This window comes from Dermochelys coriacea, chromosome 1, assembly GCF_009764565.3.
Source record: "Dermochelys coriacea isolate rDerCor1 chromosome 1, rDerCor1.pri.v4, whole genome shotgun sequence".
In the NCBI taxonomy this organism is placed as follows: Eukaryota; Metazoa; Chordata; order Testudines; family Dermochelyidae; genus Dermochelys; species Dermochelys coriacea.
In genome coordinates, this window is record NC_050068.2 from 193508259 (window position 1) to 193525965 (window position 17707).

At 41.7% G+C, this 17707-nt stretch overlaps 1 protein-coding gene across 1 annotated transcript in view; it reads right to left on the bottom strand.

Annotated features, from left to right (window-relative positions):
- Positions 1-17385, bottom strand: part of LOC119853293 — a 40857-nt gene extending 23472 nt beyond the window's left edge. Inside the window, exon 1 of the mRNA XM_038396244.2 lies at positions 17161-17385. Coding sequence (XP_038252172.1) covers positions 17161-17239 — 79 coding nt within the window. The 5' untranslated portion in view covers positions 17240-17385. The remainder of the gene's footprint in view (positions 1-17160) is intronic.
- Between the last annotated feature and the right edge of the window lie 322 nt (positions 17386-17707).

The window sequence follows — 17707 nt, forward strand, 5'->3', positions numbered from 1 at the left end:
GGAGAGCCTGCAACTTCCAGATATTTTTAATAACTTCAGAGCTTGGAGTATCTGAGGAATAGAGAGTTTATTATTAAACAGAAAAAGTAGCACATATTTCATTTAGACTGTAACAATCCTTTGCCGATTGCTCTTAATTGGGGGGAATAATATGTTGTTCTTGAAGCCAATAACCTATCACTTTTATTTCCTTTTTTCATAAAACATCTGCTTTGTATCTCCAAGGATTTTTTCACTGGCATCAACATATTCAACTTCCCCCTAATATTAGGTAATTGCTTGTTTGTTTTTTTCTGCACTTGTATTTTGTGAATGTCTTGTAACCTTTTTATCTCCTGTTCTACTTCTATTTTTTTTCTAGAGCTCTTTTTTTCAATTGAAAGGCTCTGCTTATCAGCTAGCCCCTAAATACAGCTTTACCTGACTCCCAGAGAAGGCATCTTTTTATCCGTATCATTTAATTTGAAGTATTGAACAATGTCTTTCATTGCTGCAACCCAATCTTTCCTTGGAGAAGCAAGCAGTTCATTTTCCAGTATAGTGATCTTTGGGGTCCAACCCAGCTATCAAATATTACTTCCACTGGTGCATGATCTTTTAATGTTGCCAGTTTCAGCAGATCTTGTTGGCTTCATTAAGGATTTAAAGATTGTAAGGGTGTAAATCACATGAGTAATCTTTCTCCTTGGCATAATTCTCACCAGCAATCTGAAAGAGTGAATAGTTGGCACCAGGAAGTCAGTGCTGTACCTGTTTCCCTATCCAACATGGGGTGTGGTCCTCCCTGCAATCATTCTGGGATGCATCTGAAGTCTCCTGCAAGTATAATTTTCCCTTCCCCAAAATTATATCGGGTTTTAAACTGATCCCACTGTTAATAACCCAGCAATATAAATAGTCCCTTTTTATCCATAAATTGATGTTTAATCTGAAAAGGTAAATATTCAGCTAAAGGAAAGAGGAGTGGGCATAATATTTGCTAAAGTAAAATATGTCTGTTGAAACCAGTTGCCTTTCATGCCTATTATTTTTGCCTCCTGAAAAAGAATTTCTTGAAGTAGAATAATCTCAGAGTGGGTTTTTAAGTTCCATCAGGGGTTTTTGTTCCCTTTTAATGACATTATTTAGCTTTTAGACTTTCAAAGACGTTACTTTAAAAGGAAGAGACATTGACAGTAACTAGTTTAGCTTAAACCTTAAATTATTACAATTCTTTAGGTGTTTGACATGAACGCTTGTGTTGCCAATGTTTCTTGTTTCTAATTATGCTGCATTTTCTACTGTGTGCTGAAATATGGCATGGTTTATGTTTGTGAGCTTCCATGTCTATTTCTTGTATTAATTCCTCCCTGCCTCCCCACTTACCTTCCCTCTTCTCCATTCCCTGTACTCTAAAACCACAAATGAAATACCAACATAACATGTAAAACGTCCCCAAATGACTGATTTTCTGACCCCTGAACCCCTGTAATTTCCCAAAAGCACTTGGACTGCTTCTCTTGCAATCCAAAGGAGGTACCTACTCCACCTTGATCCTCAACCTTAGGGATAGATTACCATCTGATCATATGAGTTATGGGACGAGTTTACATAGACCCTCTAAAGGTTCCTTCCCTCTCCCTCTCTATTTTCTCCAATCTCCTCCAACCTTGAAATCCCACCCCCACTTCGCTTTTATTGTTCTTAATTTACTCTATATTTAAAATACAGAACACAACTATTACTCTTCACCCCCAATTAAAGCGAACATCATACTATTATCCTTATAACATTAATATAGTTACTGTTCAGCTGTTTGTTCCTGGTGACTCCCAAGAAGTCCTTTCTGATTAGTCTTTGGATTACTATTCAGGTGGCTGAACTTCTGCCAATGCCAATATGGTCTCTAGAGTCTTTTGTTGTCTTTTTCCTGGTTTTTAACCATTTGCCAGGAGTTTTTCAGCAGTTTATCTGTAGTTACTACCTCTGGAGAGTTGTCTTGTATGTCTGAGATCCCAAGTGACAGGAGTGTGTTTTTCCCTGTTTAGTTTCTTATTGTACAATACGATTTTAGAAGCTGAATGAGGGTTCAAATGGGAATCCCCATCCGCAGTGGAAATCTGCCCTCCTGAGAGCTTTTGTAATTCCCCCCAGCTCTTCTCCTCTTTTTAAAAGTTAGGGCAAAAGAAATCATGAAAAATTTGCAGCTTGTTGTCTTTTGAGTTTGAGTTGTGAATGCACTCCGGCTTTTTTTCATTTTTTTTTCTGCTGATAATCATGACATTTCAGTTAGGTCTCTGGATTTATTATGAGGCCCAGGTCATTGGAGCAGCACTGTGTTTGCTCTCTCCACTTTTACCTCTTCCAGAGAGCTCAGATGTAACAACCCCACAATTAAAGTTTTTACATGCCAGATCAGGTTTCCTCCCTCAGTGTGTTGAGTCAGTTCCATCTTGATCTGTTTTTCTAGATCATCCCATTTAAATTGCCTGTAATGCCAGACAGGGCTATGTGGCTTCTGGTGGTACCAGTGTGGAATTCTGTTGATTTTGCATTGTTGTGACCCAAAATGGGGTAAAACCTAGCCATATCAGTTGAATTTCTTTGCAATTTTGGGGTTAATTCACAACGGAAACGCAAGAGCAAATTTCCAGAGCAAACTGTCACATGCGGGAAGATTAAAAATCCCCCTGCAACTGACTCCAATTATCCAATCCTCCCAGAGTCTGGTGGGCAGGGCCTGGGGCCTATGTAGCCCAGACCCAACTCTTTCTAGAGGGAAAAGACACTATTCAAAAAGTCTTGGGAGGTTGAAGGAATGCAGGGGAGGGGAAACAGCTCTCGAAAGGAGAAGCAGGAGAATCATCTTGGGGAGAAGAGTACTCAGAGTGGAGAGAGTTGGGCATCAACAGAGCTCTGCCTGCCTCTTTAGGAAGCTCTGGACTTGTGTGAGAGGTAGGAGAGCTTATGGGGAAATGGGACTAAAAACTTTTTATGAGTAGATAATGACAAACCAAATACTGATGATGCTCCCCTTTATAAATACTACCACATTCTCCCTGGCTTCCTGTCCACTGCCCCCTTTTCTATGGTTGTTTGTTGTGACCAATAATTGCAACCCCATGCAGTATCTCATCGCTGTATTAAATCTGTGAATGATTTTGGTATGTACGTGTTCTACTCCCTGGGGAGCGGGTAACCTCAACTCCTACAGGAGCTCAAAATATTGTGTGCACGGGTGGGGTGTGTGGGCAGGGTGATTTTAGGTGAGTTGCTCAGATTATAAACAACTCCAGAGAGGTACCACCTCCTGTGGTGGCTTGCATATGCTAGTCAAACTGAGTTTTTCAGAAATCAAGAGACAAAGAAAGGCTTTTGATATAAGAGGCTGACTTTACACAGACTCAGATGCTAGTATTTAGGCCTGTTTGTTAGCCTGGGATAGAATTTTGGGTTTGACTTTTTGATACTTTTATATCTTATGCTAATATGCGTAAACAAGGGACAAAGATACTGTGTGTGTTGCTTCTGCCTGGACAGATGTTTGTTAGTATCATGGGAACAGATAAGAACAATTAAGTGTTAAAGGGCATGGTGGGAGTGTAATAGATAAGCATACACTGGTAGGCTGCCAGTTAGGAAGGGCAAGGGGGTGTTGGCGGGGGGGGGGGGTGGAGGGAAGGAGGCATAAGACACTAAAAGCCAAAGAGAGGCCTGGCCTTGGCCAGAGCACAACCTCACTCCTTATCCCTCCCATATGATACAAAAGAGGTGGGACAAAGACCTCAGACTCACAACCCTCCAAAACGGAACATGACCATAAGTTGTAAGGGGTGTGACTAGGAACATGCCCAAAAATACCTGCAGTGCCTGCTAAGGAGGAGGAAGTGGGAATGGGGAACGGGGTCAAGGGCAAGGCTCTGCATCATCAGAGCTGGGAACGGGGACACTGGGAAACAGACTCTGCCGGCATGTAGAGCTATATTTATGTTTGCTTGGCACTAACCCCAATAAACATCGCATTGCCTGTACTTCAGACTTCTGGTCTTCTGCTTTCTGTCTGCATGACCAGATCTGTGAGGCTTTTACCCTAAGGATAAACGTACTCTGCCAAGAAAGCTGTGTGGTAACTTGCAACTGTTCATAGCCCTGAGAGAGAAAACACTGCACAGGCAGTGGCTGTTAGGCAGATGGCTTGCTAAGGATATCACAGTGAGGAAGCCATGTAACCCTGACATCCCCACTCAGAAGGGAGTGGGACACTGGTCCCTGCCCAGAGACGATAGCTGGAGCCTGAGACCTGACTGGGCACTCCTGGAGCAGACCATGGAGCGGAGATACAGGTACAGTGACCCTGAAACTGTGACAGTCAGTTCATCCTGACCCTAGGCAATAGTTTGGTGACACTAAAGCTGTGCAATTCTCTTGTCATTATACTGTAAGCTAGGCAAGAGTTATCTGGTCTCAGATTTTATTGCAAACTTGAACCTTTGGTCAAGTTCACAAACATTTTCAGTAAAACTGGGTCATATTTTTAGGTGCCAGACAGGGCTACATGGCTTGGTACCATGTAAAATTTGGTGGGTTTTGCATTATTTTGACATAAGACTGGGCAAAACCTAGCAGTATTAGCTGAATTTCTTTGAGATTTTGAGTTAATTCAAAACTGAAACTCAGGAAGGTACAAACTCTGAGCAAAAAAGCAAGAGAAGCTTTGCACAAACCCCTTGAACAAAAGCTGCCAAGTTTTATACTACATATAGAGGCTGTTATAGTCCTTTGGGCTATCCTTTAATATTGTTGGTTATGAAGTGCAGATAAAGCAGAAATACATTGTACAAACCAAATAAGACTTCCTTGCCATATTATTAGTCCATTTGCTAGAAAGACAGCAACAAAGGGTGGGAACAAATTAAACAAGTTTGATTCCAGCCTAATACATTCCACATCATTTCTCTTTCCAGCTAAAGCATACAGGCTGCTTTGAACTGGGAGCATCCCCTTCTGGCTGATGCCTGCAGCATGATGGAGAGCTTCTTGGAAGAAGAAACAGGTGCTCCACAGTCTACAATACAGAGAGTTTTCAGAGTAGCAGTCATTTTAGTCTGTATTCGCAAAAAGAAAAGGAGTACTTGTGGCCCTTAGAGACTAACTAACAAATTTATTTGAGCATAAGCTTTCGTGAGCTACAGCTCACTTCATTGGATGCATTCAGTGGAAAATACAGTGGGGAGATTTATATACATAGAGACCACGAAACAATGGGTGTTACCATACACACTGTAACAAGAGTGATCACTTAAGGTGAGCTATTACCAGATTGACAGAGCCAGAAGAGTACCCAGAAGTCACCTACTACAGGACAGACCCAACAAAGAAAATAACAGAACGCCACTAGCCATCACCTTCAGCCCCCATCTAAAACCTCTCCAATGCATCATCAAGGATCTACAACCTATCCTGAAGGATGGCCCATCACTCTCACAGAACTTGAGAGACAGGCCAGTCCTTGCTTACAGACAGCCTCCCAACCTGAAGCAAATACTCACCAGCAACCAAACACCGCACAACAGAACCACTAACCCAGGAACCTATCCTTGCAACAAAGCCAACTGTGTCCACATATCTATTCAGGGGACACCATTATAGGGCCTAATCACATCAGCCACACTATCAGAGGCTCATTCACCTGCGCATCTACCAATGTGATATATGCCATCATGTGCCAGCAATGCCCCTCTGCCATGTACATTGGTCAAACTGGACAGTCTCTACGTAAAAGAATGAATGGACACAAATCAGATGTCAAGACTAATAACCTTCAAAAACCAGTTGGAGAACACTTCAATCTCTCTGGTCACTCGATTACAGACTTAAAAGTGGCAATTCTTCAACAAAAAACTTCAAAAACAGACTCCAAGGAGAGACTGCTGAATTGGAATTAATTTGCAAACTGGATACAATTAACTTAGGCTTGACTAAAGACTGGGAGTGGATGGGTCATTACACAAGTAAAACTATTTTATTTCCCCCCACACACACCTCCCACTGTTCCTCAGACGTTCTTGTCAACTGCTGGAAATGGCCCACCTTGATTATCACTACAAAAGTTCCCCCCCCCACCCCGCTCTCCTGCTGGTAATAGTTCACCTTAAGTGATCACTCTTGTTACAGTGCGTATGGTAATACCCATTGTTTCATGTTCTCTATGTATATAAATCTCCCCACTGTATTTTCCACTGCATGCATCCGATGAAGTGGGCTGTAGCTCAAGAAAGCTTATGCTCAAATAAATTTGTTAGTCTCTAAGGTGCCACAAGTCCTCCTTTTCTTTTTGCGAATACAGAGAGTTGTTGACTGTAGTGTCAGCTTCTACAAAAGTCCAAAACCGTTAGGTCTGGATAGGTAGCTCCACTCATGCTTTGAGGTTGAGCTAGCATTTCAGATTTCGCTGTTCAGTACTATAGGAACTTGGTAGCTAGTGGTCAGAGCAGTACTTGGCTACGCTCTCTGGTTCCTGGTATTACAGAATTGCTCATTAAAATGCAGTGGGAATTGGCTGGTGCAGGTCTTAATCTGGTGCAGGTCTTAATCTTAATCTGGGATCCTTGAACAAGGTGCTTGGGGGGGAGGGCAAGAGGTGGGTGCTGGGGAGTTTTTGCTTTTTTGTTTCCTGTTGTGGTGTAAAATCAAGCCGTAATCAATTAAATTGACAGAGCCTAAGATAAATTGTCTGCCTGATGTTAGAATAAAGCACAAATGAACGGTCAATAAATTTGTACATGTTGACAAATAGTCTCAGTAGTGCTAGACATGGATAGATGGATGGATGAATAGGAAATATAGATCAGATTTTTTTTAGCCATCCAGCCTGCAGATAGCAACAGAATCTAAATCTGCAGACAGTTTCTCTTCACAAGTTTGCATCCAGATTACATGCTGCGGTTCTAAAAGTTGCAGCATAGAACTCGCAGCTCAGGGGGAGGGGGACCAAGGTACCCTGAAGCTTTGTGCCTTCATGATTCTGGCCTACTGGAGAGGCCTGAGGCATACTGTGACCGTGGGGGGCCTCTTCAAGTTACGGCAGCCTCCTGGGGCCTCAGCACTGTGTTTTGTGGCCCTACTCCCAACATGGCCTCTACACCAGGGTTTGCAATGGGAGAAATAGTTTTGGGAGGCAGATTACTGCCATCTGCCACAGTGCCTGAATCAGGGGAATCCTATTCTGCCAGAACCAGGGCTTTCAGGGCTTCTTTATGCTGTTCTGACCCTTTCACCCAGTATGAAGGGCCAGAGCAGGTGTAAAGAACTCACTACTCCCATCTTAAATGAAACACTGAAGTTTCCATTGGTTATGTCATTCTCTGTTTTAGATGGCCATAATTTTCCAGTGAGGTCTCCCAACCACCTGCCAACTCCATTATGTGCTTAGTTCCCCCATTGACTTCAGTGGGAGTTGTGGATACTCAGCTCTTCTGGAAATCAAGCTGCTATTATATAGATGCCCAAGAATGGGCTTAGTTTCCTACTGGCAGCAAAGCTGTAAAATGTTGTCCCTGGTGTCTAAATCCTGCTGAGGGCATAGTATAGACCTCCAGCCCCACCATAACACCAAGACATTGGGTCAATAGTGGAAGCTGTGTAACGCATGGCTTACTGAGGATTGCATTGTATAACACATTGCTGCATATGTTCAAGGCTGCATCTGATCTTTTCATCCTCTATGTTTAAGAGCAATAGACACCAACAACAAGTAATGTGGCAAATTGATGTTGTGGTTTTAGAGTAACAATAAAGAAACACTTAAGGCTAGTCTACGTTTGAAGCTACAGCGGCATGGTGCAGCTGTGCTGCTGTAGTGTCTCAGGTGTAGCCACTCACTGCAGTGGGTCTCCTCCTGTTGGCGTAGTTAGTTTAGATTGATGAAAATTCTTCCATCAACCTAGTGCTGTCTACAGTGGGGGGTAGGTCGGCTTTAATATGTCGCTCAGGGAAGTGAACAATCTATACCCCTGAGCGAAGTATGTGGGTTGATGTCACTTTTGACTGTAGACCTGGTCTTTGTGTCCATTTGTTCTTTGCTATGCCTACTCCAGGAACACAGACGCCTGTTCAGATTAAAAATACCTGTCTCAAACACCTACTCGGCAAACTCCTATTTCATTACAGGTGAAGGTCGCTGGCTTAGCTTCACAGTACTGCCTACTTTTTAGCTCAGGTGTTCATGCTTAACTTTTATGAGGCTTTAATTGTCACTAGCAAGACTTTTTTGTAAATGTCCACCTATCATCATGCACATTCATCCTGGTGATAAAGTATATCCACTTTGGCAATGTTTTTTCTTGAGGAAGAGGGATCTATTTTTAGTATGTGGTCATAATTTATTGTGAATAATTTATCATATAAACTCAGGCAAGGAACAAAATCTGCAAGATCTCCTAATATGCCAGTGATTTATCTAGGCCAATATTCTGTCTCTAACAGTGGTCAGTAGCATATGCTTCAGAAAAAGGTTTAGGAAACCTCGGTAAGGACACTATGTTGCTGACTACCATTGGGTAAGTTTCTTCCTAACTCCAGCACTTAGGGGTTCCCTTATGGCATGAAGCATGAGGGTTTATATTCTTCATACTTGGTAATGTTTGGTCTCTATAACCCTGCTGGGTGGTCCAATGGAAGAGGATGAGCCAGGGGTTAGGGTACTACCCTAGGCCTTGGGAGACATGAGTTCAAATCCCTGCTCTACATCAAATTTCCTATGTGACTGTGGGTAAGTCCCTTAGCCTCTCTGTGCCTCAGCTCCCCCTCTCTAAAAAGAATATAATAGCACTTCCCAACCTCACAGGTGTTATGAGATTATACATGTCTACACTCTCACTTATGCCAGCAAAATGTATGTTGCTCAGGGATGTGAAAAAAACAAACCCCTGAGCGACATAAGTTTCACTGGCATAAGTGGTAGTGTGCACAGCACTATGCCGGTGGGATCATTTCTCCCTCTGCCGCTGCTTGTTGAGGTGGTTTTATTATATTGACGGGAGAGCTCTCTTCTGCCGGTATAGAGGCGGCTACACGAGAGATCTTACAGCAGTGTAGCTGCATTGGTACAGCTGTGCGGCTGCAAGCTCACTAGTGTAGATGTGGCCTAAGTATGTTAAAGATGGTGAGGTGCATAGATACTATGGTGATGGAGGTTATAATATAATGGATTGTCAGGTTTACTATAGTTAAGGTTTAGTCTAGCTGTCTGTTCAAATCTCTGTTGTTCTGAGTGCTCTAAAAATCTGCATGGTTACTTGGATTGCTTTGACAAGTGCCTAGTTAGTGACTTGTACAGTTAAATTTGGCACTGTTTACAGTTTATTTCTACAAATTTTAACTCATTGCCTTTTAATAATATTGCTTAATATTAATAGTCTCTCTAAAATTAAATAATCACAATCTTATTCCTTTCTTTTCCTAGAAGTCTCTCCGCACCTCTAGCTGTCTGTCTATAGACTCTGTTTTGCTTCTGTAAAATCTTCAAATTGAGTGACCAGAACTGACACGGTATGTCAGGTGAGTGTGTTGAGGGTTGTCTTGCACCATACAAATTGGAAATTAACAGGTGAACTGTTAAGTCTCGAACTGTGTTTAGACCAGAAAAACTGCTCTAGTTGTCATAACTAATTATAATGGATGCTCCAAACTGTCACCTTTTTTTAAAAACACATTCCAAAAGCAGAAGATATACTGTCGCGTTACTTAGTTCTTGGGGGCACTTTTGGAATGGATGAAAAAAACCACTTAGAGCCAGGTATGCACAACCTGTTGTGGCATACTGAACTCATCTGAACCATTGGTGTTTTTTCTCCTCTTCCCACCCTACTCCACCCCACCCCACCCCCAAAGGCTTCAGCTTGTTCACCATGTGGATTTTTAAAAAATTGCTTACCTTTGTGAATGTCTGGAATATAACAAAAAAATTAAAGCTGAAGTGAAAGGCAACCATACTTAGAGCAGTATCGGTCTGAGCATGTCATTACACTCGTGGAGTTGGGGAATTCACCAGATGTAGCAGACCAACTCTGCAGCTCAACCTTAGCAAGGTTTGGTTTGAATATTGACACAGCCTTTGGAATAGTTAAAGCAAGAAAAGGGTTTAGTTGAAACTCCATTGCAAATGATCAGAGGAGGGGTGTGATCGTTCCATTTAAGTTAAAGTTTGTTCTGTATATGAGTTCCTTGTTCTCACGGAAATTCTTGCTATAAGCTCAGATCAGCTCCTTGTGTGGAAAATCAATAAGCAGAGGCTCAAGGAGAAGAAAAATCAGGTGAAGTTCCACTTTGCAGAAATTGCCCTGTCACATTGTTTTGTTGAGAGGAGAAATTTGCGCCAAACCAATATATCCCCTGGGTTCCTTGGAAGGCCAGGGCCATTAGCCACAGAGAGACTGTGCCTCTCCATCAACTGTGCTCCCCTTCCCCAATGTGGCCCCTCTGGCTCACTAACAGTGCAGTTCAGGAAGGTTAATGCTGGCCACAGCTGCCCGGGGGTGGGGATGGGGGCTAGAACATACACAGAAAAGATATTCTGGGGAAAATGCATAACTGGGCTATCTCTGCAGGGGTGGTGAGGGAACTGATGTGCATTCGCCCAGCTCCACCCCTGCTCTTGAGCCCAATCTGTCCAGTAAGCCAATGGCAGAGCTCGGAAAGGACTCCTGAGTCAAGTACCATGCTTCAACTCCTAATCCTCCCATTCATTTCAGTGGAAAAGCAGTTGAGCCAGTGCTGGGTACTTCTGAAAATCCTAGCCTGTATCTCCGGTTGGCATGGAGCCTGCTGGTAAACAAGGCCATGCCTGTGTATTTAAGGACATAGCTCTCCATCAGAGAACACAGCCATTTGTTGTTAGCTGAGCAAAATGGCATGATCTGAAGGATCATCCCGCATACTGTGTAAAGCGGATCCTCTGTAAGGATGGTGGGTAAAAGGACAGGTTAACCCTTTCCATGGAAAACTCCTGTCATCTCTTAATTTCATTATTTTAGGTTGATTTCCAATTGTAACCGAAACCTGAGGGAAATATGTAGCGTAGCCAGAACACTAGGCCTGATCTTTCACTGGAATTAAAACAGGTTCTCTGCTTGCCATCGAGGAACTAAAAGCTTTAAGGTTTTGGCAACGCTAGTCAGTTAGCCCAGATCCTCAAAGGTGTTTAGATGCTTAATTCCTATTGAAATCCACATAGTTAGGTACCTGAATATCTTTCAGGATCTGGGCCTTAGTGGCTCTAGCCTAGTGTTCATATGTTATGTTTTGGGTAGTGTCTAATTTGGCAGGGCCTTGTAATCTTGAGAATGTTCATTATTTTTTATTCCTTAGGCATTACCGGCTAATGATCCTGCTTTCACATTAGGGATGTTGTTTGTGGTGGAAGTGGGAGAATTGATGTGCATTCCCCCAGCTACACACACACACACTCACTCTTGTGCCCAATCTGTCCTGTCTCCCACCCACTTCCCATGGAGAAGTCCCTGTGAGGTTTAGGGAGCGGGAGGATTGTGCTAGGGGAGACATCGATACCTGGAATTTGGCAGGACAATCCAGGCTAAAGTAACATCTACCAAAGGACTGTTCCTGGGGTAACCAGAAAATCCACTGGTTCAAACTCCTGGGCAGCTAGTATTGCAGTAATGGCCATTACTGCATCAGACTGCAGAGTTCCTCACTAGGTACTACTTATTGTAGTACCGACAATGTGCTATTTCCTGTCCACAAACCTAAAAGGTACAGTCCCTACCCCAAAGAGTTTGCAATGATCCTAATCCAGCACGTTGTACACAGTGTGATGATGATACATGGAAGAGGCTTCAGAGAAGAGCCCGAGAATGATTAAAGGATTTGATAACTGCCCTTATAGTGAAAGTCAAGGAGCTTCATCTAGTTATCTTAACAAAGACCAAGGTTAAGCGGTACTTGATTACAGTCTATAAATACCTACGTGGGGAACAAATATTTACTAAATGGATTTTTCAGTCTAGCAGAGAAAGGTGTAACATCCAATGGCTGGAAGTTGAAGCTATGACAAATTCTGACTTGAAATAAGGTGTAAATTCTTAATGGTGAAAGTAATTAACCATTGGCACAATTTATCAAGGGTCATGCTCCACCACGATAATTTTTAATCAAGTTTGGATTTCTTTATATAAAATCTAGAGATTATTTTTGGGGAAGTTCTCTGGCCTGTGTTGTATAGAAATCAGACTAGAGGATCCGAATGATCCCTCCTGGCCTGGAGTCTCTGACTCATGTGAGGTGTAAGTGGCTACTGTTAAGGCTGAGTGAACAAGGACCATAAGAACCTCATGATTAGATGCACTGGCCCCAATTCAACTTTGTAGCCCTAGTTTAAATGGGGTGACTCCAGTGTAATAAATGCAATAAATAGCACTCCACTAAAGTAAAATTGTGAGATCAAAACCAGGTTCATTATGGGGTTTCACACCAACCTATGAATTATATCCAGCATTGTCATTGTTGGAGAGAAGCTACAGGACTAAGTCACAAAAGCAGCAGATATGGGAAAGACTTGTTGGATTAGCTTGTTCAACACCAGGATATTCCCCCTGCAGTGTAATAGATGAGCCATTGAGGTTGGGATGGAATCTGTCGATTATTTTTCTTTGCTCTTTTCAGCACACATGTGAGGCAGGTAATTATGCTCTTCTGCATGTCTGAAAACTCAGGAGGGCCTTCAAGACAGGAGGGCCTTCTTCATCTCCTAGCACCCTAGACCACAGCCTTGGAATACCCAGCCTAGGTGGAGCTCCAGGCAGGGTATTCTTTGTAGTGGGGCCATGTGCCTAGTGAAAATACTCTGAAGCACAAGCTTGGCCACCTCTACAGTGTCAAGGGCCATCTTGTGGCCCAGGCTTTTACAACTGACCGAACTCTGAAGTCCTAGGGTCTTAGTGGCACTTAACTATCAAAGCAATAATCTTAACTAGCCCTAAGAAGGTTGGACAGTAACTGACTGGCCAGGTTCATCTCCTTTGTTTTAAAGCTGCTGGGAAGGATGGTGTATTTCTTTCTGGATTCACAATGACCCAGTTTCAGCTACGTCAGTTGCATCCAGCTATCGCAGTGATGGTGCCTTTATAAGTCTGTCATAACCATACAGCTAAGGGTAGCCTAGAATTCCTCCTTACCTGTGAGGGGTTAAGAAGTTCAAATAACCTGGTTGGCACCTGACCAAAAGGATCAATGTGGGAAGAAGATACTTTCAAATCTTGGGTGGGGGGAAGGCTTTGTTGTGTGTGTTCTCTTGGAAGCAGAGAAGCATCAGGTCCGAAACTCCTTCTCCTATAAACCATCCTAAAAATCTCTCATATTACAAAAATTGTAAGTAAAAGCCAGGCAAGACATGTTATGTTATCTTTTGTTTGCTTGTGAATTTTTCCTTTGCTAGAGGGAGCTTTATTCCTGTTTTTTGTAACTTTGAAACTAAGCCTAGAGGAAGTTGTGCTCTGTTTTTGAATCTTTTGTTATCCTGTAAAGTTGTTTTCCATCCTGATTTTACAGAGGTGATTTTTATCTTTTTTTTAAATAAAATCATTCTTTTAAGAACCTGACTGATTTTTCTATTGTCCTAAGACCCAGGGGTTTGGGTCTATGATCACGTTGTAACCAATTGGTTAGGATATTATTCTCAAGCCTCCCCAGGAAAGGGGGTGTAAGGGCTTGGGGTGGGGGAGAGATTTTGGGGGAATAGGAACTCCAAGTGGTCCTTTTCCTGATTCTTTGTTAGATCACTTGGCGGTGGCAGTGTACCCTCGAAGGGCAAAGTATTTGTGCCTTGGGGATGTTTTAACCTAAGCTGGTAGAAATAAGCTTAGGGGGTCTTTCATGCGGGTCCCCACATCTGTACCCTAGAGTTCAGAGTGGGGAGGGAAACCTGACAGTCTGTCACAGCTGTAAACTTCCAGATGGGTGCTCTTCCCAAAGACTATCGGTTGTCTAATCTGTCCAGTACGGAAGATATCTAATTATGTTGGCTCTCCAAAGATCAGCAAAAAATACAGTAGAAAATCAAGTGAAAAGGACAACTTTAGCTACTGGTCAAAACTATTTTTTGGCTGGAAACCTGTCTTTAAATTTTAGAGTGTTTTTTTAAATGTACCTCTAGAATTTTAAACAGCTTCTCTTAGAATGTATCATTTTTAACTTGTTGATGCAATTTCCATAGAAAAACGTTTATACTTCAAAGTCTTGACCTCTAGTGTCCCTAGATACTTAAAATTACCATAAACTTCAATGGAAGGTCTGTAGAATCAGATTTTGTATGAATTAACACACAAGACTTAATTCTGCAAGGTGCTGAGCACACCAGCCTGACCCCACAAAGCACTTAAGTACATGGTTAAAATGAAACACCTGTTCAGCCCCACTGAGCTGAAAAGGCTACTTACATGCTTAAAGTTAAGAATGTGCTTAAATGCTTTGCAGAATAAGGGCCAGGTGCTCAGGAATTAGCCTAAGGTGAGTAGCCATGACCTAAACATTTTTGCTCTACAAAATAATTGGAAGATTGATTATTCATTCTTGCTTTCCAATTTAGAAACTTCATATGTTTATATATTGGGTTTATCCATGCCAGTTCCCATGGTTGATATTGAAGTATTGGTAACAGTTATGGGTACTGGATGGCTCTCTAATATGCCAACCTCTTCAAGGGCCGTCTTGAAGAATTTCTGGACCAATGCACCACAAACCAATGATATACATGGATATTTTCATCATTGGGATGGACCACCTAAACTCCCACATAGATTTCCACCACATCTTCAACCACCAGCATCCATCCATCAAACTCTCTCTAGTATACTCCCACACCAGAATCAACTTCCTGGACAACATGATCAGCTTCAATAATAGAACCCTACAAACAACTATATAGGAGATACCCACAGATCACCAACCTACTTTCATGGATCCAGTAACCTCCCCAAACACTCCAAGAAATCTGTTATCTACAGCCAGGTCCTCAGATACCACACAATCTTCTCCAAGGAGAAAGTCTGGGATCCATTTCTTAACACTTAAAATCACCTTCACCAAACAAGGATGTTCCCCCCAGAGAAGTAAATCACATCATGGAACAGGACACCTAAATACACCCAGCACACCTGTATCAATACAGGAAAAAACACTCTGACTGAACACCCCTAGTTGTCACCTGCCACCCCACACTGGAACCCCTACGGGTATGATCAAACAGTTACAACCCATACTCTATAGGGACCACATCCTGAAAGAAATCTTTCCTAAACCCCCGCTTCTGGCCTCAAAACACCGTCAACCTTGCCAACTCAGCAGTAGCAACATGCTCCCCAGACCAGGAGCCAACTCAAAGCAGCACCAGACCCTGCCAGAACCACTGATACAAAATCTGCAGATGTATCTCCCCTGCTATGCTGATCAATATTCCCCACACACACCTTGTAAGATCCATGCCATGCCTATCACAACATGTGTTGTACCTCATCTAGTGCACTCTAAATGCCCCAATAAAACCATGATTGAACATAGTGATTGTCTGGTTTCTTGAATGACTTCACACAGAAATGTGATAGAAGAGAAAACACCATGTCGCTGCATGCAGATGCTTTACACAAAACAATCACTCCATATCTGACCTCTCAATCCCTATCCTCAAAGAAAACCTGCAAAGTAGATGAGCCTGGGAGCTTAAATTCATAACTTTGCTAGACACTAAAATCATGGTCTTCATAAACACACTGGATTTATGGCTTATTGTAACCTACCAACCCTTCTTTTTTGTCCTATGACTACAGGGGTGTGAATGGTCCCTTAGAGTATGTGTCAACTACTTCCGCTAAATGCTCTGTTCCACCTTTTATTTATCTGTGATGCTCTGAGTACCTTTCCCAGACCCGAAGAAGAGCTCTGTGGAGCTTGAAAGCTTGTCTCTGTCACCAACAGAAGTTGGTTCAATAAAAGATATTACCTCATCCACCTTTGTCTCTGTTACCAATACTGTGCTCTTCATAGTAACCTTTCTTCCTAGACCTCGTATTCATGCGTTATTCTTAACTGACAGAACAGGGTATATGTACAGAATAAAACAATGCAATCTAAAATTAGTTAATTCTTATTCTCAAATTACAATGATAAGATTACAAAGCAAATATTTACATTTCTTTGTTTGAATCTTGTCTGCTATTGTGGACTTAATTTTTTTTTCATAGCAAAGCACAGGAGAAACATTCTAAATCAAAGTATACAAAATAAAGTTCTAACTAGGAGGTCTCAAACATTTCATTCTTCACACTCCTAGAAACGACTAATTGAATGTAAATGGATATTTCAGTGGCAAAACCCACAGATCTCCCTGATTCTTCGTTGCTATGCTACTGTAAATATACAGTTGTTCTCATCACATCATCTTTTATGGAGAAAGTATTCCAAAATAAGCCACCTTTTCTGTGTTAGTGAAAGAGAAGGGCAGTCCAAACATACATCTCTGAATGAGGAGATTTGGGGCTTTATTTCTAATTCTGCCAGAGCCTTGCTGTGTGATCTGAGGCAAATCACGCATCCTCTGTGCTAATTTTTCCCCAGCCGTAAAAAGCCGATAAGAGGATTGCTCCATTTAATGTTTTCCAAATATTGTGACTGCAACGAAGTTGTTTTTTTTTAAAAATAATTCACAGTAACAGGACATTACTATGCCTCCTTTTTAGAAATGTCATTGAGTTTGGGCATTATTTTGAAACATAGGTGAAGTCTGTCATCGGCAAATGTATCCAAGCCAGTCTGTAATATTACCACTTGGCTACCACCAAGAACTTTTGCCTAATATAGTGACTATAAAATTAAGTTTAAAAGATTGTCTGTCTGTCATTTTATAGCACAAAGGATCTTGAAACTCTGCCTTTTGATTTTAATGTAATACTTTTAGTTTCATGACTATACATTTCTATAGGAGAAAAACACTTGACATGAAATCCTGGCTTCACTGAAATCTGCACCAACGTGCCCATTGACTTTAATGGGACCAGGATTTCAGCCTTATTTAAGACCAACATAATGATGATGAAATAAACTAAATGTCCCCTCCAAAATTAGAACAGTATTAGTAGCTAAAGAAATATATCTAATATATTATGACCATACCTTCACACTGGACAGTTAAGTTCTTCCAAGCCTTAATTAGGAGAAAGTAAAATAAACCAACTATGACAGGAGAATGCATTGTTTTTCTGTTCCAAGTTCAAATTGAAGCTCACTTTAAACTATGACTTAAATAAAACTCACTTTTTTTTCCCTCTTTGACTCTGCTAGAAATACAATAACACAAATAAGATTTACAATCATTCATACTGGGCTCTTTGGAGGGGTGGAATGTGTTAACCACAACAGGAAACTTAACACTAGATCGTGTTCTTATTGGGGGAAAGGATTGTAATGAACACCTACAAAAGCACAGAAATGAGACAAGCCTGTTTCTGCAAGTACTGTAAGAGCAAAACAATTATAAAACCATCTTGCAATTTCATGGAGACTAAGTATTTTCTTTAGACATTGATTTAGCTAGTTGCACCTGCAAATCAGACTTGTTGTTTTGTACCCACAGAATTGAACTCCTATTTGGTTGTGGGCACAAAACTGGAAACCAGAATTCAAACTTTGTCTTAACCATTTATGAACTACCAGACAAAAT